Genomic DNA, 22,504 nt, shown 5'->3' on the forward strand with positions numbered 1-22,504 from the left:
TTTTTAATTTAAATTTATTATTCAATTTACTTTTACATGAATATATCCAAACATAAATCACTTCATATTTAAATAACTTTTAACTAAAATTAATTTAACAAAATCAATTCGTTCAAACTCAATTTTCATATTTAAATAACTTTTAATTAAAATTAATTTAACAAAATCAATTCGTTCAAACTCAATTTTCATATTTAAATAACTTTTAATTAAAATTAATTTAACAAAATCAATTCGTTCAAACTCAATTTTCATATTTAAATAACTTTTAATTAAAATTAATTTAACAAAATCAATTCATTCAAACTCAATTTTCATATTTAAATAACTTTTAATTAAAATTAATTTAATAAAATCAATTCGTTCAAACTCAATTTTAGTCACCGTATAATCAAACCCTTGCTAAAACACTTCCAAAATAAGGATTTGAGTTTGTGAAGTTAAAAAGAAAGAAAGGAAAAAAATCAAATTATAAGTGTGATTCCTTCTCCGATACAAAAATTGATTATTTGTGTAAAATCAATTTTGACTGAAAGAAAATTGAAGGTAAGTTGATTGATTGTATTTGGATACATTCATATTGAAGTGAGTTAAAAGATAATAATCAATTCTATCTGCAAAGATTATAAATTGTAACTTCAAGTCAAAACTAATTTCAGAGACAAAATCAATTCTACTCGAGAACGGTCAAATATGTTAAAATTAATTTTAAATCTCTAGAACCAATTTTTATTTGCTTCAAAATGGAGTCAAACATCCACTAAATAATTAAGCCCACAATGCATAGTCAAGTATGATGTCCAATATAAGAACGAGTGAAAATTCAATAATGAACTACAACACTTATAATAAGTGAAAAAATCAAACTCAGATCTTTTTTCCTCAACTTTGAAAAGCTACAGCATTTTTAAATTCACTGTAGTTCACCAAACTTACACTAAGAAGGATAACACATGACACTAGAAAGTTAATTAAATGTATCATGGTAGATTTAGTAAAAGCATTTCCAATTCTTTTCTTGAGGTATAACCCAGAAAGGAGATTGTTCATTGTACATTAACTGAAATGAAAATATTGAATATGGAACCAAATAATGTAGCTGACAAGATAACAACACCACCAACACGGTTTCTTTGTAAAAACCTTTATATACAACAATCATTGCTAGGGGACTTGCAGCACACTACCATATGTAACAGCAGGAACATTGCTAAAAGCTCACCAAACATCTTTTCCTTAATGATTTTCTGTACTTTAGAAAACCTCAATAATACCACAAGCATCACTGTAACATCAAAATTATAACTCCTCCTCCTTTTTCTTACAGTTGAAACACAATAAACTTCATCTCTATTCATTCAAGCTAAACTATCAAAAAAGGAAAATGTTGTACAGCTTATAACATAGATTGTTGAAATCTATGTATCTTCTCATCTGCCACCAGACAACTCAATGGCATCTTGATTATAAACTGAATCTTCTCCCCAGTCAAATCTTCTTTGTAATCTCTCGTATTCTTGTCTTCGATGGACCTCCACGTGCTGCCATTCCTCCCACCTTTCAGCCAATCCTTCTCCTTCTAGCATTCTTACAACCTCAGACATCGGTGGACGATCCTCTGGCGTTGCTTGGGTGCAGAGTAGCGCAACTTTTATCATCATTTCTACCTCTTGCATGTTGAAATTTTTCTTTAGGTTGCGATCAACAATAGCATCTAGTCTTTTCTCTCGTTCTAATTTCTTAACCTATAGAACACAATATTGCAAAAAACAGTTACAGACAAGTATAAACTGAAAATTGATGATACATATATATTTTTTATATATATGACAAGAAGGAAAAAGAGGTCTTACATGGTCAAGCAACAACACATCATCTTCCTCTTCCAAACGTGAGAAGTCAATTGCCCGTTGACCTGTAACAATCTCCAGAAGCATAATCCCATAACCAAAAACATCAGTCCTTTCTGAAGACTTTCCGGTTGACAAATACTCAGGAGCTATATGGCCCATTGTCCCACGAACTTGAGTTGTCACATTAGTCTTTCGAATATCTACTAACTTTGCCAAACCAAAGTCGCCGACAACTGCCTCAAAATCTTCATCTAGTAATACATTAGCTGCTTTCACATCCCGATGAATAATCTTAGGACTGCAATGCGCATGAAGATATTCTAGGCCACGTGCAGTTCCCAGAGCCACTTGTTTTCTTGTAGGCCAATCCAAAACAGATTCCCCAGGTTTGAGTTCTGCATCAGTATTCACAGTAAAATTTTACAAGGCAATACAAAATATGGAGACAACAGATATCCTATCTACCCATTCAATACTTACAACAAGGATACATGAATTACAATATTTAAAATGTTCTAACCATATATATACTTTTATGATGCAATATGTGTCGTAATTTGTAACTTAATACCTCGTAGACGATAGGCAACGCTTAAGTTTTGCATGAAGGGATAAACTAAGAGGCGTTCAGTTGGAGTAGTACAAAACCCAATCAGCCGTAACAAGTTCCTATGAACAGCTACACTTATCATCTCAACTTCACGCTGGAAAGCTGCATCTCCCCCAGGGCTTTCATAATCAGTTAACCTTTTGACAGCAACTTTTGTGTTATCAGCAAGGACACCTTTATAAACCTTTCCAAAGCCTCCCTGTCCTAAAACATTTTTCTCGCTGAAGTTGTCAGTAGCTATTTGTAGTTCTCTCCATGCAAATCTTTTTAGCTGTCCAAATGCAATTCGCCGATCAACTTCACCTGATGAAACAAGAAAAAAAAATCATACAATAAAAACAATAACAATAACAATAACAATAACAATAACAATAACAATAACAATAACAATAACAATAACAATAACAATAACAATAACAATAACAATAACAATAACAATAACAATAACAATAACAATAACAATAACAATAACAATAACAATAACAATAACAATAACAATAACAATAACAATAACAATAACAATAACAATAACAATAACAATAACAATAACAATAACAATAACAATAACAATAACAATAACAATAACAATAATAATAATAGTGCAAGGATGAGGATTGTCCAAACCTTCCTTATAAAGACGACTTTGTTCATATCTAAATCAAGTGTTGAATCTCATATTAATAACACAATATTGGTTTTATTTAGAGTTTCAGAAGAGAAAGTAATATGAATTATTTCTGTATTCTAGATTGCAACGAATTGTTAAATGTTTATGATATGACCCTGGGTTAGGGCCTAAGCTCAACAACAAAGATGAATAGGCCAGATGAGAGGGTTTAGTATTAGTTAACGAGGTTCTTAGATTTAAGGGGACTAGGTTATGAGGTTTATTATATGATGAAGTGAGGCTAGGTGGTGGAATTCATTCAGACAGATTGTATTAAGTTGGTTTAGGAGAGTTTCTCTCTGGTTAGGAGTTCTTGAACTCTGGTTTATCCTTCCTTTAGCATTTTCCACCATTGTAGATCTCTTGAGCTCATCTTTTCCATTCAATAATATACTGTTTCATTACTCTGATTTTGCAGGTTCTATCAGTTTACAATAAAGTTGAGAGTTATTTATGGACTTCCTAGTGTGGCTGATCTGATAGTAGGTTACTCTAATAGTAGTTTTAAATTCCTAACACCTAGCACTGGATCCAGGATTCGATATATACCACATTCATTAGACATGAAAGGTTTAAAGGAATGGAAATGGGTACATTTCAATGAGTAGTTTTAAGGACTGGTTATTCCAAAAGATTAAACTATTATATGGGAGCCCAAGATTGTTTTAAAATCCCTATCAATCTAGTCACTGGATCCAGCAGACCACGGGATGTGAAGACACTAGAAAGAAGGGAAAAAATACGATCAGAACTCATTGCCTTTAAAAAGAGCATGATATAGGAAGAACTAAAACTAGATAAAATGAACATAGCACTAATTAACCAGATGCTCTGAATACGAAATATAATGCAGCAGCTAGATGCTGTTGACCATCATGGAGAGAATATGGTGTTTGGTCAGTAAGAAACAGTGCATTGTTTATGTATATGATGAGCTGAGCAATAAACCATTATTATATATAAATATAAATCAATCTGAATTTTGGATAACAAAGCCTAAAATAGTAAAATTTGATAATATAATATTGCTTAACTTTAAAGCATGGGTCCATTTTAAGACATACACAGTCTCATATCAATACTTTAAAATGCACAACTACAAACATATTAACATATGCACTAATATATTTCACTAAAGAGAAGCATAATACATAGATACAATACAAGAACATTGGAGATTGAACAAGAAACTCAAACCTGGAACATCTACAAAAACTTCACGCTTGTATCCCTTGTGTCTAGCCTTGCACCAAAATAACAGCAGACCAACAATAACAAGGATAGCTACAAATGCTACACTAATTCCAATTATGAGGCCAATTGGTTTATGTGATGAACCTGCCGTGTGAAGGAAAATTAGTATTCAGATTGTAGAAAAAGGAAGGAAGAAAGTTGTAGATAACAATACATCATATAACAGGACAAACAAAATATTCCCATCAAATTACCTTGATCGGCATTATTAAATGCACAAGGCTGACCATAATTCACACCACAGTCCAACTTATTTCCGCTGAAACTGCAATAAGGAGCACAGTTAAAAAGCGGTATCAGATTTTGTATGTCCTGACTTAAATATATCAAATAGATCTTATTTTTATATATATATATATATATATGGTTAAAAAAGTGGAATGTCATTGGGGGTCGTTACAAGGTGTTTGTGTCCAATAGGTCCTATTCCCTGAACAATGGACAAACTGTCACTTCTCTAGCCTCCTAGCATTCAATATCAAGTAGTAAGTATACGGAAAGAAGTCAATTTATATGAACAAGACTTAGTTTCTTGAAACAAAATATTTTATGATTGCCATTCTTTCATATGTAAGTAAAGAAGTGGAACCAGAGATGACTGCAATCATCTACTTCTGCTAGGTTGAAATATAACGTTAGTAACAATAACCATTTTAACTATATGGGCTCTTTGGACGCATGTGACCACTTCAAATTTTTCAACGATACACACATCTCATCCCTGGGGTAAGCGATAGAAAGACATGTTTAAATGGTGCTTGAAATGATCATTTAAATACTAATCTACCATTCATACTTGTACTTAGGAACTTCAAGTAACTGCTCCGGAATTCGGCCGCTAAGATTGTTTGAATCTAGCTGACTGCAAAAGAGAGGTTTGCACAATCAGTCAGATACTAAATTTATGGAATATACTTAGAAGTAACCTGTAAACTTCTAGAAACCATTATTTCACATACATATCGTTCAAGCTTGAAAGATTGGCAAGTGATTCAGGTATAGATCCACTGAGATTGTTTTGACTCAATGTCCTGGTAGCAGAAAAATAAACGACACTTTTAAACATTACACAATAAAAACACATGCTAAGAAACATTATATATCGGCAAAACCTACCAAATAGAGTGCCATACTTACAAGAACTGTAGCTTTTTAAGATTACCAAGGGACTGCGGTATTTCACCAGTTAATCTGTTGTTTTCCAAATCCAACCTGATCAAGCTTGTCAGGTTTCCCAACTCTTTTGGTATGTCACCGGTGATGCCATTTCCTTGCAAAGAACTGCATTGTAATTGCATAACATGCATCAATAGTTACACTTAAAATCTTGCTTGTTTTGTTGTTAATGATAGATATTTAACAGAAAACAATTTCCCATGAAAAAAATTTAATGACAATTAAACCATAGTGTGAACTTCTGTAACACCGAAACTCCTCCCCCATATAAAAGTGAACATTTGCAAAAGGAGGAGCGCCAGATACATACTCTCTAACACTCTCTCAATTATTGGGGAAATTTCATGTCCAGTCACTTTGGAAATTAGTCCTACATGAAGTGATGAGACATCGAGACCCACATAAATTTCACTCAGTAAGAGAAAAGAATTGAAAAGAGATATTATAGAGTGTGTAAGTAACATTTCTCTTGCAAAAGAGTGAACTATTGAACAAAGAAAAAAAAAAAGTTCTAACATCACAAAATTTACCTAAGGTTATCAAATAACTTTTCAAAAATGACCAAATTAATATTGTAATAAAAATATATATCTGAAGCACCAAGACTTGACGGAGTAAGGATCATAACCACAATATTAACTTCAGAATTAATTAATCCTAACAGCTACAGTTCTTCAACTGCAAAGCGTACACAATCGTAAAAAAAGCTTAAATACTAAAATAAGTAATATAAAATAAGAGATGTGTACACATACAACTTACCATCACAACACTAGAATGCACAAATCAAGATCGATAAGATTAGTCAGAAAAAAGAAAAATAGGAAAAGTGGGCTGCAAGAACAATGTAAGCAATTGGTTTTTTATAATTAACAACTGAAGTTATCTCATAACTTCCCAATCATATAAAATTGATTGAGTGGAATACCAAACATATTATTATCAATATGGAATCAACCTGAATTGTGTGGATATTTCATGATATAAAAACTTACAGAGTAGTGAGATATTTTAGAGTTCCTATCCTTGGGGCCAAGCGTCCTGTGAATCCCATCATCGCTAGTGAACTGCAATGAAGCAATTCATAGAATTACACGGCATGCACAAACTGGAGATATAAAAGTGTGAAATACTCCTATATAAAATGAATATATAATTTCTGACGAACAATGAAAGTAATGAATGACTGGCTCATCTTCAGATTTAACCTTTTAAAAAAAAACAGTCAATAGAGAATATCTTACACTTGAATAACTTTGTAGTTTGAGTCACAGTAAACACGTGACCAGGTACAAGGGTTGACTTGATTTTCATTCCAGTCACTAAGCTGGTGACCTGAAGCATTCAGTGATAACTTCAATGCAATCAGTGCATCTCCTGAAATGAACAAAACCATTACTCGCCTACTAAAAATACACTACAACGTACATAAAACTAGAAAGGTATTGATGTTTCAAACCATAATATTTTAACTGCATTCTTGGAAAAAAAATGAGACGTTCATTAATTTCGGTCAGTATGCAGTCATAAATGTATTTATTCCTCATAAACGAACTGGAAAATAATGTTTGAGAGGCTATGTTTTATCCACATAATAAGAATATGAATGTATGCACATTTAACAACTAAATCTTACATAGGATACATTCTTTTCGAATGAGTTAGCGGCAGGCAAATATAAGAGTACCTTGCGGATCAGGCGACACAGAAGAACACAAGCATGCCAAAATTAATGATACAAATAACAAGAAGTCCATATCTACTGGATGGCATCAACCACTGAAACAATGAACATGATAATCAATTATCATAGGAGCAATCTCCATCACTGCAACATAGAATCATAAAAACTATTAAGGAAAGAAAACTGATTAACTGTTGATATTTAAATACAGGAATATTCTATTTATCTGGAAATAGCATATTCTATTGTAATTAGTGTTACCGATTGTATATCGATTTGTTTCTGAATCTATATAATAAAATCTATATGGTGTAGTTTAGATACACGGTTCCATCATATGCCTCTCGTTTTCTCTCATTCAACAATAACAAATAACGCCATATAAATATAAACAACACGAAACAAACTACTAGTATAACGAAAGCAAGATTATTCTGATACAAGGTATATATGGTCAATCACACAGTTGAGTCTATCTAAGGAGAACATAATGGAACCGCGTCTGTTTTATTCTGTTCTGTTCCGGCCAAAAGTCCTATTGCATCACTGAGCAGTTCTAAAAAGGAAAAGTGAGCTGGAAAGCTTAACCAGTATCAATGTAACCGGGGTGTTACAAAAAGCATAAATAATTGTAAATCACCAAACAATGCTTTCTTTCTTGAACTAATTTCAATTTATGAGAAAAAACCATATAGTAAGAGTTCAACTTCATTCAAAGATTTGTGCAGAACATATCCATAGACATAAATAATTATTAAAAAAAACACTTAACCAAGTAATTGGACTCAAGTGGGTAATGAACTTCCAGTTAAGGGCGAATAGTTCGGGATAACCTGAGTTCGAATTCTAACTAGAACAATTTTTGACCAGGCTTTAGTTATCTACCTGACGAACTCCGGACTACTAGGGCCCAATTCCCATGTGAATCGGAGGGTTAAAAAGAAACACAAAGAATAAGCTCGTTTACAGAAAACACCGTTTGTTTTTGTTCCTTTTATTATTTGGATAAGATACAGAAAACGGATATGTAATAATTGAGAAAAGATGAAACAACAATATTCAACCAAAAAAGGCATAGTAGAAGAAGAATTCCAGAAACTTCAATTGAATACAGGCAAAATCGTGGAAGAGGAAGGGGGAATCGAATCAAGCAAGCACAGAATCACATACAACAAAACAAAAACAATAATAATTTATATACCTAAACATTAGTCAAAAAATCTTGAAGAAAAGTAGAAGCGCAAAACTTACAAAGAGGAATCATCAGAGAACATATATATAAAATAGTGAAAATCGGAATCAGTAGAAGAATAATGTGCAGTGTAGTTTATTTATGGTGGTTAAAGTTGAAGATAGATTTAATTTAAGGGTTAAAAGAGGGAAAGGTAATGTCGAAAGAGAGAAACTCACATAGATAGCTGGCAGAATTGGTGAAAGTAGTGTTATGACAGCAAATCTGGAACAGAACCTTCTATTCGTCTACTCTATAATCTACGTTTTGTTTCTTTTTTTTTTTTCTTCTTCTTTCTATATTGAAATTGTTTATTGCATTTTTGCTACTTTACCAGAAGAATAGTTTCTAAATTATAATATATGGTTGCGCCAAGAGATATGCAATAAAAGGGGTCAAAATACTAAATAACATTGCTGGCCCACTCTCTTATAGCATCTCTCTTTCTCTCTGCAGTGACTTGGACTTGGATTTGACTACAGTATCGTGTCGCTCTTCACTCTTTGTCTGTCTGGTTGATAATTGAACAAAATGCCGTCCATTTAATTTAAATTAGTATCGCCATTATTTTGCTTTTGGGAATAAGTGGAGAAACATGCATTCACTTTCCTCCACTACTTTCTAAATAAATAAATACCAGTACTGTACTAAATATCAACTAATTAATCAAGAAATAAAATTGTAAGACATTTTGTTAAGAAAAAAAAAGATAAGATATGCTCTCTTTATGCGTTCCATTCAATACCCATCAATGTTTGGTATGGCAATATATGTAGTCATTTCATACTTATTTGATTATGTTTTCTACCTATTTTTGTATTCTAATTTTTTCACCGTGATTTTCTAAAGCAACAAATACAAACTTTCCGTGTCAACTTGAAAAACCACCGGTTTTGAGAAACACTGGCAATACTAAACCTAGTACGAGAGGTTTCGAACTTCCATTTTAAATATGTACAAGAGTAACTATGAGATTTACTCTTAACAAAATGTCATATTTTATTGAACAAATTGTTATTATAATCTATTGACAATTTTCCACTACATTATTTGATGGATTCTTTTGTTGTGCTTTCTTTTTTCTCTTTGAGTTGTCATTAATTAATTTTGCAATTGATGCATGTATATCTCTTTTTTTAAATAAAAAAAACTAATTAATATACTATATATTAAAATATCCTTTTTTTTTTTAATTGTTAGAAGGTCGCATCTCCATCTTACACTTGAATAATGTTTTTTTTTTTTTGTCATAGGAGGTCGCATCTCCGAAATATTATCATCATATAACCTCCTACTGCAAAAAAGTTAAAAATAATAAAAATTTATAGTTGATTACATTTTGGAGATGCAAACTTCTACTACAAAAAAAAAATCACATTTCATTTAATCGTAGAGCGAAGATACGGTTTTTTAAATGAAAAAAAAAAAAGTATTTTAATATGTAAATTTTAATGTAAGATATATTAATTAATTAATTTTATAAAAACAAAATATATGCTAATAAAAAGAACCAAATCTTGCAGATTTCCTGTATGGCTCATTAGTCGGTTTGTTTTTGTATGAGCAAAACGGAGTAGTTGTTTTGTTCCCATATAGTAAAAAAAAATTCATTGGTTTGCCTTCCTAGGGTAACTAAATTATATTTGAGATATATGTGATTTTAAATATGAGTATTTTTTAAATAAATATTTAAACTCGAATTTATTATATTGAGAGAGTTTAATATATTTAGACTACACACGCGGTCCTTTAATTTAATTTTAGTTAATATTTTAATCTTTTTTTTCTTTCAAATTTGTCATTTATTTTAATTTTAAGTGATAATTTGATCATTTATGTTTTAAAATGTCAACAATGTTATTTTTTTTTTTACAAAAATTCATCAAAATTTTAAAACAAAACTCATAAAATTAATTATCATCTTCAATATAATGCAAATTTCATCAAATTCATAACTTAAATCTTTAAATAAACTCATATTTTTATTCTTTTGATGAATTTTATGTTTTTGGAGATAAAAATATGAGTTTATTTGAATATTTGAGTTATGCATTTGATAAAATTTACATTATATTAAATATGATAATTAATTTTATGGGTTTTGTTTGAATTTTTAATTTTTTTTAAATATATATAATATTGTTAACATTTTAAAACATAAAAGATCAAATTTTAAAGATTAAATTGTCGCTTAAAATTAAAATAAAAAACCAAATCAAAATAAATAAATAAATAAAATAATTAAAATATTATCTGAAATTAAGTTAAGAAATTACATATCTTATTTAAGTTATCTTTTATTATACCCAATTTATGTTGATAATAGTCTCTTGTATGTATATTTTACATATTTATTTATTTTTTTATAGGTAGATGTCAGTGGTATAAAATCTGTTAGCATTAAGAGTCCAAACTTTAAATTTTCTTTACGAAAATCCCTCAATCTAGATTCACTTGACCAAGGTCAGTCCAATGGCAAGGCACTTGAATCAACTAATTTAGGTTTTTATGAGAAATAAAAACTTTACGTAATGAATAACACTTAAAAAAATTATTTAATAAAACATCTTATATTTTAATATTTTTAAAATTAAAACTTATAAAAATTAATTTAAATTTGATATTATCTCAAAAATATTTAATCAAGTGATTTTATTATGAATAAAAAAATATTATATAACATCAATTATATTAATTTAACAAATAATTTTATATTATAAATTTTGAAATGTTCCATACTAAAATTTATCTCAGGCCTTTAAATATGTTGACACAAGAAATTATATAGTGAAAAAATTATGAAATATTATTTGAAAAAATAAATGAATATCAAAATATTGCTAAAATATTACATGTATTTCCTAAAATAACAAAATGGTCATTCGGAAAGAAAGAAAAAACAATATGGACATAAATCATAGTAAATAGTAGACAAAATATATCATGCACTCATTTAAGTTATACGAAAATAGATATTAGTCTTTTATTTTATTTTTTGTAATAAGTAAATCTTTCATCTTTCTTTTATAGTCAAATTCGTCATTTATATTTGTAAAATATGTATACCAATTATCTTAGTTTTAAAACAACAAAATTGAAATCTAAAATTGTCTTAATTTTTTCAATAAATTCGTGTACTTTTTAAGAGCTTTTGATTGCAATAATTATAATAACATAAGACATCAATCAAAATTTTAAAAAATAATTAAATAAAAGAGAGTTTGAGTGAAATATATTTTATAGTTGTTGAAATTAAATTCAAAATTAATTATTAAATCACATAAAAGTTTATTATATTATTTTTTATATGGTTGATAACAAAATTCATAGTACCAATTTAAAAATCTCGAACTAAAAATTATTGAAATAGGTTAAAACTAAAAATAGTTTAACAATATTGTAATAAACACAAATAACTAATTTGATACATCTAAAAAAATAAATGATCATTTTAATATTTTTGTGAAATTAAAATATTAAACATGTATTTGTATTATCGCTATTCACAGTAAATAATATGTATTTAACAAATTCATAAATAATCATGTCAGTTTTGTGCACAATTATACTGCCCGGTCAGGTAAATAATAATAATGTTTCCCAACGAAGGAGTCGTGGGTTAATGAAATTGGAATCGTTTTTATTTTCCATGAACAAATGATCATATTCAATTATAACTTTTATTTTATATATATCCAAAAAATTGTAATATTTTGATAAAAGTGTGTATATTGTGATTTGCTATAATTATTTCGAATGTGTATGGCATGAGTTTTCATTGCAATTGACCTTTTTTAGCATTGAGATGTCTTCAAGGTAGGAACTGCTTTCCTTTTTTATGCCTAATTGATAATGAATAGTTAAATCACATGATTTTTGAATTAGAAAAGAAACAACATGGAAACCGAAATGATATGGGCATTGCTTTGCTAGTGAGTGACATTCTAGAATGTTTTGTGATTTAGCATATTGTGGTTTAGGTTGAAAAAAATATGAAACTGATTGAAAAATTGAGGGTAATTTACTTAAATATAATAAAAATTACTCACGTGATTAAATTTGCTAGTGGTATTAATAAGTTAATTTTTATTCCATTTGCTATGATTTATTTTTATAAATATTATTTTATTTTACTTTGTTGAGAGATTCTTTAATTAAATAATTGTCATAAATATAAAATAAAATATTAGTTAATAAGCATGTATCTTTTGGTAGAATATGCAAAAAATTTATATCAAATTATAGAAAATAGTAAAATAGATGCAAAATCTTTATATCAAATCATAGAAGAGAGAAAAACAAAAACAAACGTTTGTATTAATAAAATGATAAATATTATTATTATTAAGTATAATGAAATTTATATACTCAAATTAAAATAGAAAAACTAATAATTTCTAATTATGGCAACTAACTTTTAACAAACATCTAACTAATTTTACATCTCTAATATTCATGCAAGTTAGAAAATATTATGACACGTATTGCTTGAAATAAATAAAACAATATTGTAAAAAAGATAAATAAATACCATGAGATACGTTAAAATATATCGACTAAAGAATTTTAAAATGCTGAAATAAATTGGCTAAATATTTTTTGAAATATTTTTTGATATCAAAATATTTAAAAAGTCTTGTGTTTTATAATAGTTTTGTTTATGGGTGGACAAAGTTAAGTTCAGAATATAACTGTTTAAAAACGGAACTGAATTGATTTTCAGTTCGAAAAAACCTAAACCTAACCAATTTTCAGTTTGAAAAATCGAACCAAAGTGATTTTATAAATTGGTGAACTGATTTATTGCTCTGAACCGAATCAAATTGGTTTTAACTTAGTTTTATTTGTTCGAATTGAACTAAATTGTTGTAATATGGATAATACCGAACTAAATTGTTTTGTTCTTATAGGTTTTTTGTGTTCATATAGTCCAATTTTACATAATTACTTATAAAAAACATATTGGATTCTAGTTTTTTTCTAATTGAAAATCGGTTAGGTTCAGTTTTTTTGAATTGAAAACCGGTTCAGTTTAGTTCTAATTTTTAAAAATCAATTCAGTTAATTAATAAATTGTTTTTGAAAAAACTAGTTCAGTTTTTTATAAGTTGGTTCAGCTCGATTCAATTTTGTTCAATTTTTGGTTTTTTTTTAATATCCTTAGTTTTGTTGGCAAACATATTGCCCATTATTTGATGGGTTTTCTTTTATTATCATCATCATCACGAGGATAATTCTAATTTGGAATTTGAGAGAAAAATAAAAGAAAATTAGAAAGAAAAGATAAATCAGATAAGTTTTTATGAAAATTTTCTCAAGAAAATAGCAGAATAATTAATAATTTAATATCATATTAAAATATACAAAATTTTCGTTACTAATTTCGAATTACAGTAACTAACTTTATCTCTATAATATATTTGAAAATAATAAAAGTAACTTTTTGACATTTTAATTATTTTAAATAATATAGACAATTATTTTAAAAATATCTTATTTCTATATTAACAAGTAAAATTAATTCAAAATTTTATAATAAAAAAAAAAATTTCACAATATAAAAGGTATTTTATTTTCTTGCAATTTATTTTAATTGCATTGCGAAGTTGCATTTGTTAATTGATGGTTGAAACTTAATGCTTCAACGTGCGTGGGCTGGCTAATGGCAAACATGCAGACAAGATTTTGGCAGAGTTAGGAAGATGTGTCCATAGCCAGCCAGCCCCCCCACTTTGCTCTTCTTCTCCTTTCAGTATGGGTCCGGATTAAACCATGTTGAAGTCAACATGAAACTGTTACAATAGGATTTTGATCTTTTTGAAATAAATATGATTATCAGATTTGTAAATTGAAGAATAAATAAAGACAAATTGATTAATGGTGGATCCTTTTCTCATTCGGTATGGCCTACTATTGGAAAAACTAACAGAATTTGTTTTTTATAAGAAAAGTAATACAAAATCTATTTCTTAGGATCCCAACGATAAAAATCATTTATAACTTAATCTATAGTAGTTGATAAGTAGGTTTTTTATTCAAAGTTTATTTATAAAACTTTATAAAACTTGAAAATTAGTTGACACTTGATGATTGAAATTAAAAATTTAGATCCATTTATTTTGTATTTTTATTTTTTTTAAATGTGTGTGTGTGTTTTATTTTGATGTGAGACTTTTAAATTAAATATTGTAATAAGGAGAAGATGAAATATTAAATAATGAATATACATTTTTGTAAATAATTAAAACACAATTTTGGTATTTTTATTGTTTTTTAAAATATAGATAATTATTCACTCAACAAAGTTTTTTATTTACTTTTTTTCTTTCTATAGATGAAATTGTATAATTACTACAAGAAACTCACACACAACTGCGAATTCTTATATTCGAACTCAATATATTATATTCGACTTAATAATATAAGTATTTTTACAATTGAACTAACACTTAAGAACATAAAATTTAAAAAATAAAAACGGTTTTCACAAAAAAAATTAATTAATGTTGATATAAACTAAATTGTTTAACATACTTAATTATTGTACGAATTGAGAAATATAATATAAGCTAAAAGTAATTGTTTATTTAAATTTTAATGTAAAATATATTTTCTAACAAATATAAATTGTAATTTTATATATTTACATTGGATATTGAATTACATCAGTAACTTTGAAATGCTATATATTTTGATCTAAAAGAAAAAAAGCTTCAAAATGATACCACTCCTTGATATTCCATTAATACAAACTGTTAATAATGATTTGTGGTCATTTTACTTTTAAATTTTACTATTTTAAATGTATAATTTTTTTTATGGAAAAATAATTATAGATTACCATAGATTTTTTACATTAAATTTGACAAACATTATTATTGAATCTGACGTGGATAAGTCATACTCTCACTTAATTTGATATTTCAACGTATTTAACAAAATTAATTGACGAATAAAGTAAATTAACTTATGTGAGTATTATTGAAAAATGCTTTTTTGAGCATTTGTTAAAAATCAAATATGAAAATTTTCATTTAAAAATATAAAGATGTATTTTCAACTGTTTGAAAATTTAAACTTTGTTGTTTTCAATGTAAAATTTATATTTTTTATTTCTTAACAAATGACTTAAGGACATCTAGTAACAATAACCTTTATTTTTGTATGAGAATAAGTATTGTTTTCTATTTTATTTTATGTGAAAATGATTTGAAAACACATTATTGTTATTGAAGAGACTACTAAGACGAGTCAGTTGTTCTTTTTAAAACATTTTGACACTCATAAAAATTGTACAAGTTGACTATCAATGAAGACGTCCTCAGAAATAAAATTAATAGGTCTATCAAACTCTCACTATATTGTGGTTAGGGATAGAAATAGGTCAGGTCAAGCTTTGAAAGGTCTAAGTCTGGCATACGATTTATTTTTTAGGCCTAAGTCTGGCATACAGCCCATCATAGACTTTTTTTTCGGTCTGACTCGGCCTTTTTAAAAGTTTGGTCTGGTCTGGAAGCCTATTTAAAAACCTACTTAAAACAATTCTTAAAAAATATGAAGCAAACAATATTTAAACCCTAAAAAATAATTTTTTTATTATCAAATAATAGATTTTTTTCTTTCTAAAACAAACACACTCATTATTACCTCTTAAACAAATATGGAACGACTACTGACTGATTGACTAATTGAACGAATACCGAATATGGAATGACTACCAAATATGAGATCGCTATCGAATATGGAACAACTACTGAATATGGAATACTCACTGAGTGATTGGCTAATTGATAGAATTTAAAATAGAAAATAATATTATTACTATAATAATAATAAATAATATTACTAAATAATAAAATATATACAGACCGGCCTAATAGGTTTTTTTATAAGTCTGAGCCCGATCTATTTAAATAAATAAGTTTTAAAAACAGTATGAACCTAACCTTTTTATTAAATAGGTCAGATCAGACCAGACCATAAGTAGGCCAGACCATAGGTCCCTAACGGACGGCCTAGCCTATTCCCATCCATAATTGTAGTTCTCGTTCGAGAATTACACAATCAAATGTGTCACTAAGACCACTTGCAATTTGAAGGGACAATGATACAAATAACACTTTGAAATCGAAATGACAATGATATTATGACAATTTTTTAGAATCGAATAAACAAAAAGAAAAAGAAAAAATAAATCGAAAATGCGTCGAACAACAAAGACAAAGTTAAAAATTACATCTAACTTTAACATGTTTTTCTAAATGGTTGAACAGATAAATTATCAGAAAATAAAAATCTCATATCAAGTGATTGTTGGAAAAATGATGATCAAAAAAGCTCGTGGAATATTGATGATTGAGTCAAGCTCGTGAAAAATGAAACCTCTGTCATAAGCCTTAAATATTTTTAGATCTCATATTTTTATTTTTTATTTAATTAATATTATTAATTTTTATAATCTATATAATATAAAAAACCTCCAATTTTATTATCGTAAAATATTAATTAACTTCGTTCCAAAATTTTATAGAAAAAATATTTTAATTTTGATTTATAAAAATTAGTACATTATCCGACCCAAATTGGTGAGCACCAACGTGTGTGGTAGTCAAATAATACATGTCTCTCCCGTTGCAAATTTGCATATTCCCTTCCAATAACCACCTTATATATATCAAAATTGTAGATAATGTATCTCATATGAAACTATAACTTTTATCGATCCATAGAGTAGGCTTCTCTATATTTCAAATACTACGATGATGTTAATCCATTGAAATGGAAAGTGTCGGTGGTGAGAAGGACTCATTTATCTTTATTAGAGTTTGGTGTGTTCCATTGGTTGGTAGATTGATTGCGTACAAAACACAGAGATCAAGCGTCCTACGTGTCGCCTTCGACATGCACCGCTCCCCACATTTTCACAAATTTCCTTCTAAGCTTTTATATAATTTCATTTTGTTTTGAATTCTTTCTACATTACACTCCCACGTGTATAACTAAATTTGATATTTAAATTAATAATTTAATATTAAAAAAAATATTTTTATTATTTTAAAAATTACAATAATTAATTATTATTTATGAGAAATATCAATTAAATAAAAAATATTTTTCTAAAAGTTTTATTATTTATAATAATAAATATTAATTTTTTTTCTGATAAAATATAAAAAAATAATTTAATGTTTATAAACAGTGAAATAATATTTTCTAAACCATAAAAATCTGACAAATAACTATTTTATTCATAAAAATTATCATTAACTTATTAATCAAGTATTATTGTATTAAAATTATTCAGTTTATGAATGTACCTTAAAAATTCATTTTCATTTTTTAATATTATATAATTTTAATTCACTTTCAAATGTAAAAATCGTATATATAAGTTAAAGCATATTATCATTAACTTATTAATAAAATAATATTGCAATTTAGTTTTTCACTTCTTAATATTACATGTTTTTTTTATTTTTTTTATTTTTATTAATGACACCTTAAAATCAAGATATCTGTTTTGATTTTATCCTCCTATATTTTTATATCAATATACCAAAAACACTATATTCTTTGTCCAATAAAACTAAATTTTGCATTTTTTTAGTAACATACACGTCACTTGCTTTTTACAAATTTTTAATAAATAAAATTATTATCTTTTGAATATAATAGGTTCATATTCAGAACATTCAAATTAATACAACAATCTTCACTGAACAATTAGTTTCTTTATTATGGATGATGTCAACAACAAAATTTTTAATATAGATTAATACAATAATAAGAGATATAAATGCAGTAAATATAATTAAAAACCATTTTTTTATACTTGTTTTTAAAATAATTAAAATGATACTTATAAAATTATCTTTTAATTTTATTTATTTATAAGAGTAAACTATAATTTATTATAAAAACTCCTAACAAAAATCACATATATCAAATATTTAAAAAATATCGTGGAATAATATATTTATCTAAATTATGTGTTATTTTTACAATTTGGATCCTAAAGATACATGTTAATAAAACTTTTATTTATTTATGGAAAGATAATTGTTAACTCTTAAATAATGGTATAGCGGAAAATGTCATTAAATGAATTTTGATTCATGAAAGATAGTTTTCTTTTTTTTTTTTTTACTCAAGAAAGATTAACATTTTGTCTTAAAAAAAGGAAAGTAAATATTTTGACACAAATTTAAAGTGTGTAAACATCAAAAGCAGTGGTTCAGAGAGAATAATAGAATTCTATTAATGAGATTGATTACCAAAATATTTTATAAATCATCTTTTCTATCTTAAAATAATTGTCAAATACATAAATTAAGAAAAAAAATGATAAATAAAAAAAGTGACGTTAATAAATTATATATATATATATATATATATATTAATTATTGATGTATTTCAACTATAAAAAATACAAAAAAGATAATAATAAATTAAAAATGATATATATAATATTAATTAAATAATATAATTGAAAAAAATTTGCATCAAAAACTAATTTTCATATACAATAATTTGAATCGGACGATGTAATTTATTCTGTTGTGGTTATTATCCCAATTTCCCAAAGGTGTTTCAATGACAATTAGTGCCAAATTCAAAGCGCATTAATAGGTTAAGAGAGATCGAACTACACTTCTTTCCTTGTAATTAATTGCAAAACGAAATCTTAAAACTAGCAAATGTTTTGAGTGGTTGCTTGAAAATGTCAAACAAAAACTTTTCTATAAATAACTCTTCCACTAATTTGGTGCCTACTTCATATTAGCAATAACATCAACAAAACCCCGAGTTAATTCTATTCCACAAGCTTTCAAATGATATATTCATCACTAATGTTGATTGGAATGAGAACAATTTAAATGTTTTAAGGGTGAAATATAGATTAAGAACTCATCATTGTAAATAGTAGGATCCTATCCTTTTTTTTTTTTTTTTTTTTCTCCCATCTGCACATATACCAACAAAAAATTCCAATAATGAGCTCACATAGTTCTTACAGCATGAGATCCAAAGGAACCATTGAAAATGAAAACAAGGGCACATCTAAAGAAATTGGGGTAAGTACTTGCATAGTTGAATTTCCATAGTTGGATTCACTTTATAATTTTAACAAAATTAGGATCCATAGTCTATTTGGAATCGCGGTTAGATAATTTCTAATTACACAACAAATCACAAATTATTATTTATAATTTTGTTATTTTCATGTCCAAAGTAACATTGAGACGCGAAAAAGATACTTTAAAAATAAATTCAAACATTGATATTGTGATTTTAAAAGTACTAATTTTGTGTGTATTTTAAATTGTGTCCAAAACGTTACGCAATATAGAGTTACATAAAAATTTAAAAATATAATTTCATAAAATTCACGTTGAGAGTGCGTTGGGATAAAAACTAATAGACAAACACGAACCCAAACACATGTTAAGTGTATGTTTTGTTTAATATAAAATCTACAAAATTACAACGAGTTGGTATAATTTTATAAAAAGTATATGGTACAGCTTTTGCACAATTTCCCCCTACCAAATATATGGTAAATAAAATAGAAACTCTTAGAAAAAATATTATTAAAATTAAAGAAAAAGGACAATTTTTTTTCTCTGTATATCTTCATTTGTGTAAGTTGAAAATGATGACATCTCGATGAACACACTGCAAATCCAGGGAGGCAAATCAGGGAAAATGGCGACTCCAAACAACAAAGAAAACATGTTCATATGTTTCCTTGTATCCCTTTGGTACTCATCAAACATTGGTGTCATTCTCCTCAACAAATACCTTCTATCAAACTATGGTTTCAAGTTCCCAATCTTCCTCACAATGTGTCACATGTCAGCTTGTGCTGTTTTTAGCTACATCTCCATTGTTTTCTTCAAGGTTGTTCCTCAACAGATGATTAAATCAAGGTCACAGTTCATAAAGATTGCAACTTTGAGCATTGTTTTTTGTGGGTCTGTTGTTGGTGGTAACATCTCTCTTAGGTATTTGGCTGTTTCTTTCAACCAAGCGGTGGGTGCAACCACACCATTTTTCACTGCTGTTTTTGCTTATTTAGCTACCTTTAAAAGAGAGGCTTGGATTACATATGCTGCTCTTGTTCCTGTTGTTGCTGGAGTTGTCATTGCAAGTGGGGTATGTTTTTTTTGTTTTGTTTGATTTGATGGAAATTTGAATCATTTATAAGCTTAGTGCATTTGATTTATCACATTTTATGTGTTTTTAATTTTTGGGATGGACATAGGTGTGTTTATGTTCATGTGTGAATGAAATTATAAATAGATATATAGTTTTGAGTTAATTCATGCAGATCTGGTGGTTGTTTGTGCAATTGAGCTAATCTATATAATTTTTATATATGACCTGAAATGTGAAAGTGTAATCTGCTTCCAAATCTGTGACATTTGGAGCTTTAATTTTCTGGATCTGCATTCTATAATCAATTAGAATTTTAGTAACTTAACCGATTGTTGTTTAATCTATTCATGTGGGTAACATATAAAACCTTACTCCATAAATTGTCATGAATTAGGCTCTTTTAGGTTTTCTTTTTCTCTATTATCTTGGGATTTCCTGTATTTCCACACACACCACATTATAGTTTAATTTGTTATAGGATCAGCATGGTGTATTTTTATTTTTTATTTTTTTTTGTGTATTAATTTTTTTTGTCAATTCTGCAGAGCCTTAATATTTTGTTGGTGATTGCAGGGTGAGCCAGGGTTTCACTTATTTGGATTTATTATGTGCCTAAGTGCAACTGCTGCAAGAGCTTTCAAGTCTGTCCTTCAGAGCATTTTACTTTCTTCTGAAGGGTAAAATATTTTCCACTATATCTATCATTCTGGTTTCCATTTTGTTAATTACTTTAAATGTTATAGTACTGTTCTAAAGGCTAAATTTTATTATTCAGCTCTTTGTTTGTATTAGCAGTCTATGACACTTTAATTGAAAGTTGTGTTGATGATGATTGCTGTCTAATATGTTCCTTGAATCCCATTTCTTCGAGTCTACATTTTTCGCAAACTGCACTTTTAGCAACTAAAAATCATTTGGGTGAAAAATACCCTTTTACAGTTTGTGTAATTAAGTATACTGATAGAGCATTATAGTTTATGAATTAATACCCTGATGTTTCTTGCTGGAAAATTTTCATTGTTTTCTATAACAAGAGGCGCCTTCCTCTCTATAATCTCTTGGACCCTTAGTACACCAAAATTTGCTTAATCCTTTTTCTTAGTAGCAAAGTACTGCTGCTTATAATGTTGCATCCATTTCAATCTACCAGGGAGAAGTTGAATTCAATGAATCTGCTTCTTTATATGTCTCCAATTGCGGTCATACTTTTGTTGCCTGCTGCGCTTATCATGGAGCCGAATGTTTTAGATGTCACAATATCACTTGGAAGGGAACATAAGTTTATGGGCGTGCTTCTTTTTCTTAACTCAGCCACAGCATACGCAGCAAACTTAACAAACTTCTTGGTGACTAAACATACAAGTGCTTTGACACTCCAGGTTTGTCTTTAAAAATTATGAGCACTTACTTACAGAAAAGTGCATCGACTAGTATAACTCGACGCAAAATCAAAATAATTCATGTTAATGTGTTCCTATTGCAAATTTAGATTTGTTAATTTGTGCAACTTATAGACTGAATTTCCTATCAAATTATGTTAACCAGGTATTAGGCAATGCAAAAGGTGCTGTAGCTGTTGTTATCTCAATACTCTTATTCAGAAACCCTGTCACTTTTATTGGCATGGCTGGATACAGTGTTACTGTAATGGGAGTTGCTGCATATGGAGAAACAAAAAGGAGGTTTAGATGAACAAATCTCTTACATTCACCAATTGTCATACGCATGTATTTTAATGTAGTTTATTTACACCATCAAGATTATTTGTAACTTGACTAGGAGTAGGGGTGACAAGAGGGAAGTGATTTTATAAAGTTGTTCTGTTGTATCTACCATATAAATATATTTATTTATCACTAGTACATTATGA

General features: G+C 27.8%; 2 protein-coding genes across 8 annotated transcripts; one reads left to right on the top strand and one right to left on the bottom strand.

The window, feature by feature from the left end:
* Positions 1 to 967: 967 nt before the first annotated feature.
* On the bottom strand, positions 968 to 8,881 carry LOC101510399 (probable LRR receptor-like serine/threonine-protein kinase At5g10290). 7 transcript variants are annotated; one of them, XM_073370053.1, is made up of 12 exons: positions 8,655 to 8,881; positions 7,248 to 7,339; positions 6,805 to 6,937; positions 6,556 to 6,627; positions 5,522 to 5,665; positions 5,344 to 5,415; positions 5,172 to 5,246; positions 4,579 to 4,649; positions 4,328 to 4,468; positions 2,425 to 2,766; positions 1,854 to 2,248; positions 968 to 1,745 (listed from the first exon to the last, which is right to left on the bottom strand). In XM_073370053.1, the coding sequence occupies exons 2-12, from the start codon at positions 7,315 to 7,317 to the stop codon at positions 1,431 to 1,433; spliced, it is 1,830 nt and encodes a 609-aa protein (XP_073226154.1). In that variant the 5' UTR covers positions 7,318 to 7,339; positions 8,655 to 8,881; the 3' UTR covers positions 968 to 1,430. The 7 variants fall into 7 exon arrangements, with proteins under 7 accessions (XP_073226154.1, XP_073226151.1, XP_004504083.1 ...); XM_073370050.1 differs by having other exon boundaries at positions 7,248 to 7,388; positions 8,655 to 8,880; XM_004504026.4 differs by having other exon boundaries at positions 5,181 to 5,246; positions 7,248 to 7,388; positions 8,655 to 8,874.
* An 11,149-nt stretch (positions 8,882 to 20,030) lies between these two features.
* On the top strand, positions 20,031 to 22,496 carry LOC101511569 (UDP-URONIC ACID TRANSPORTER 1-like). The gene is made up of 4 exons (XM_004504031.4): positions 20,031 to 20,631; positions 21,208 to 21,311; positions 21,785 to 22,013; positions 22,180 to 22,496. Exons 1-4 carry the CDS (start codon positions 20,143 to 20,145, stop codon positions 22,324 to 22,326), a joined length of 969 nt encoding a protein of 322 aa, XP_004504088.2. The 5' UTR covers positions 20,031 to 20,142; the 3' UTR covers positions 22,327 to 22,496.
* The last annotated feature ends 8 nt before the right edge of the window (positions 22,497 to 22,504 follow it).

The sequence above is a fragment of the Cicer arietinum genome, chromosome 6, assembly GCF_000331145.2.
Source record: "Cicer arietinum cultivar CDC Frontier isolate Library 1 chromosome 6, Cicar.CDCFrontier_v2.0, whole genome shotgun sequence".
Classification (NCBI taxonomy): Eukaryota; Viridiplantae; Streptophyta; class Magnoliopsida; order Fabales; family Fabaceae; genus Cicer; species Cicer arietinum.

Excerpts from the sequence above, each read along its gene's own strand:
- LOC101511569 (XM_004504031.4), top strand. The coding sequence starts at position 20,143 with ATGAACACACTGCAAATCCAGGGAGGCAAATCAGGGAAAATGGCGACT. Across the intron at positions 21,312-21,784 it reads ATTTTACTTTCTTCTGAAGG|GGAGAAGTTGAATTCAATGA; the intron begins GTAAAATATTTT and ends TCAATCTACCAG. Across the intron at positions 22,014-22,179 it reads CAAGTGCTTTGACACTCCAG|GTATTAGGCAATGCAAAAGG; the intron begins GTTTGTCTTTAA and ends TATGTTAACCAG.
- LOC101510399 (XM_073370053.1), bottom strand. The coding sequence starts at position 7,317 with ATGGACTTCTTGTTATTTGTATCATTAATTTTGGCATGCTTGTGTTCT. Across the intron at positions 6,938-7,247 it reads TGTGTCGCCTGATCCGCAAG|GAGATGCACTGATTGCATTG; the intron begins GTACTCTTATAT and ends TGTTCATTTCAG. Across the intron at positions 5,416-5,521 it reads CTTAAAAAGCTACAGTTCTT|GACATTGAGTCAAAACAATC; the intron begins GTAAGTATGGCA and ends TTCTGCTACCAG.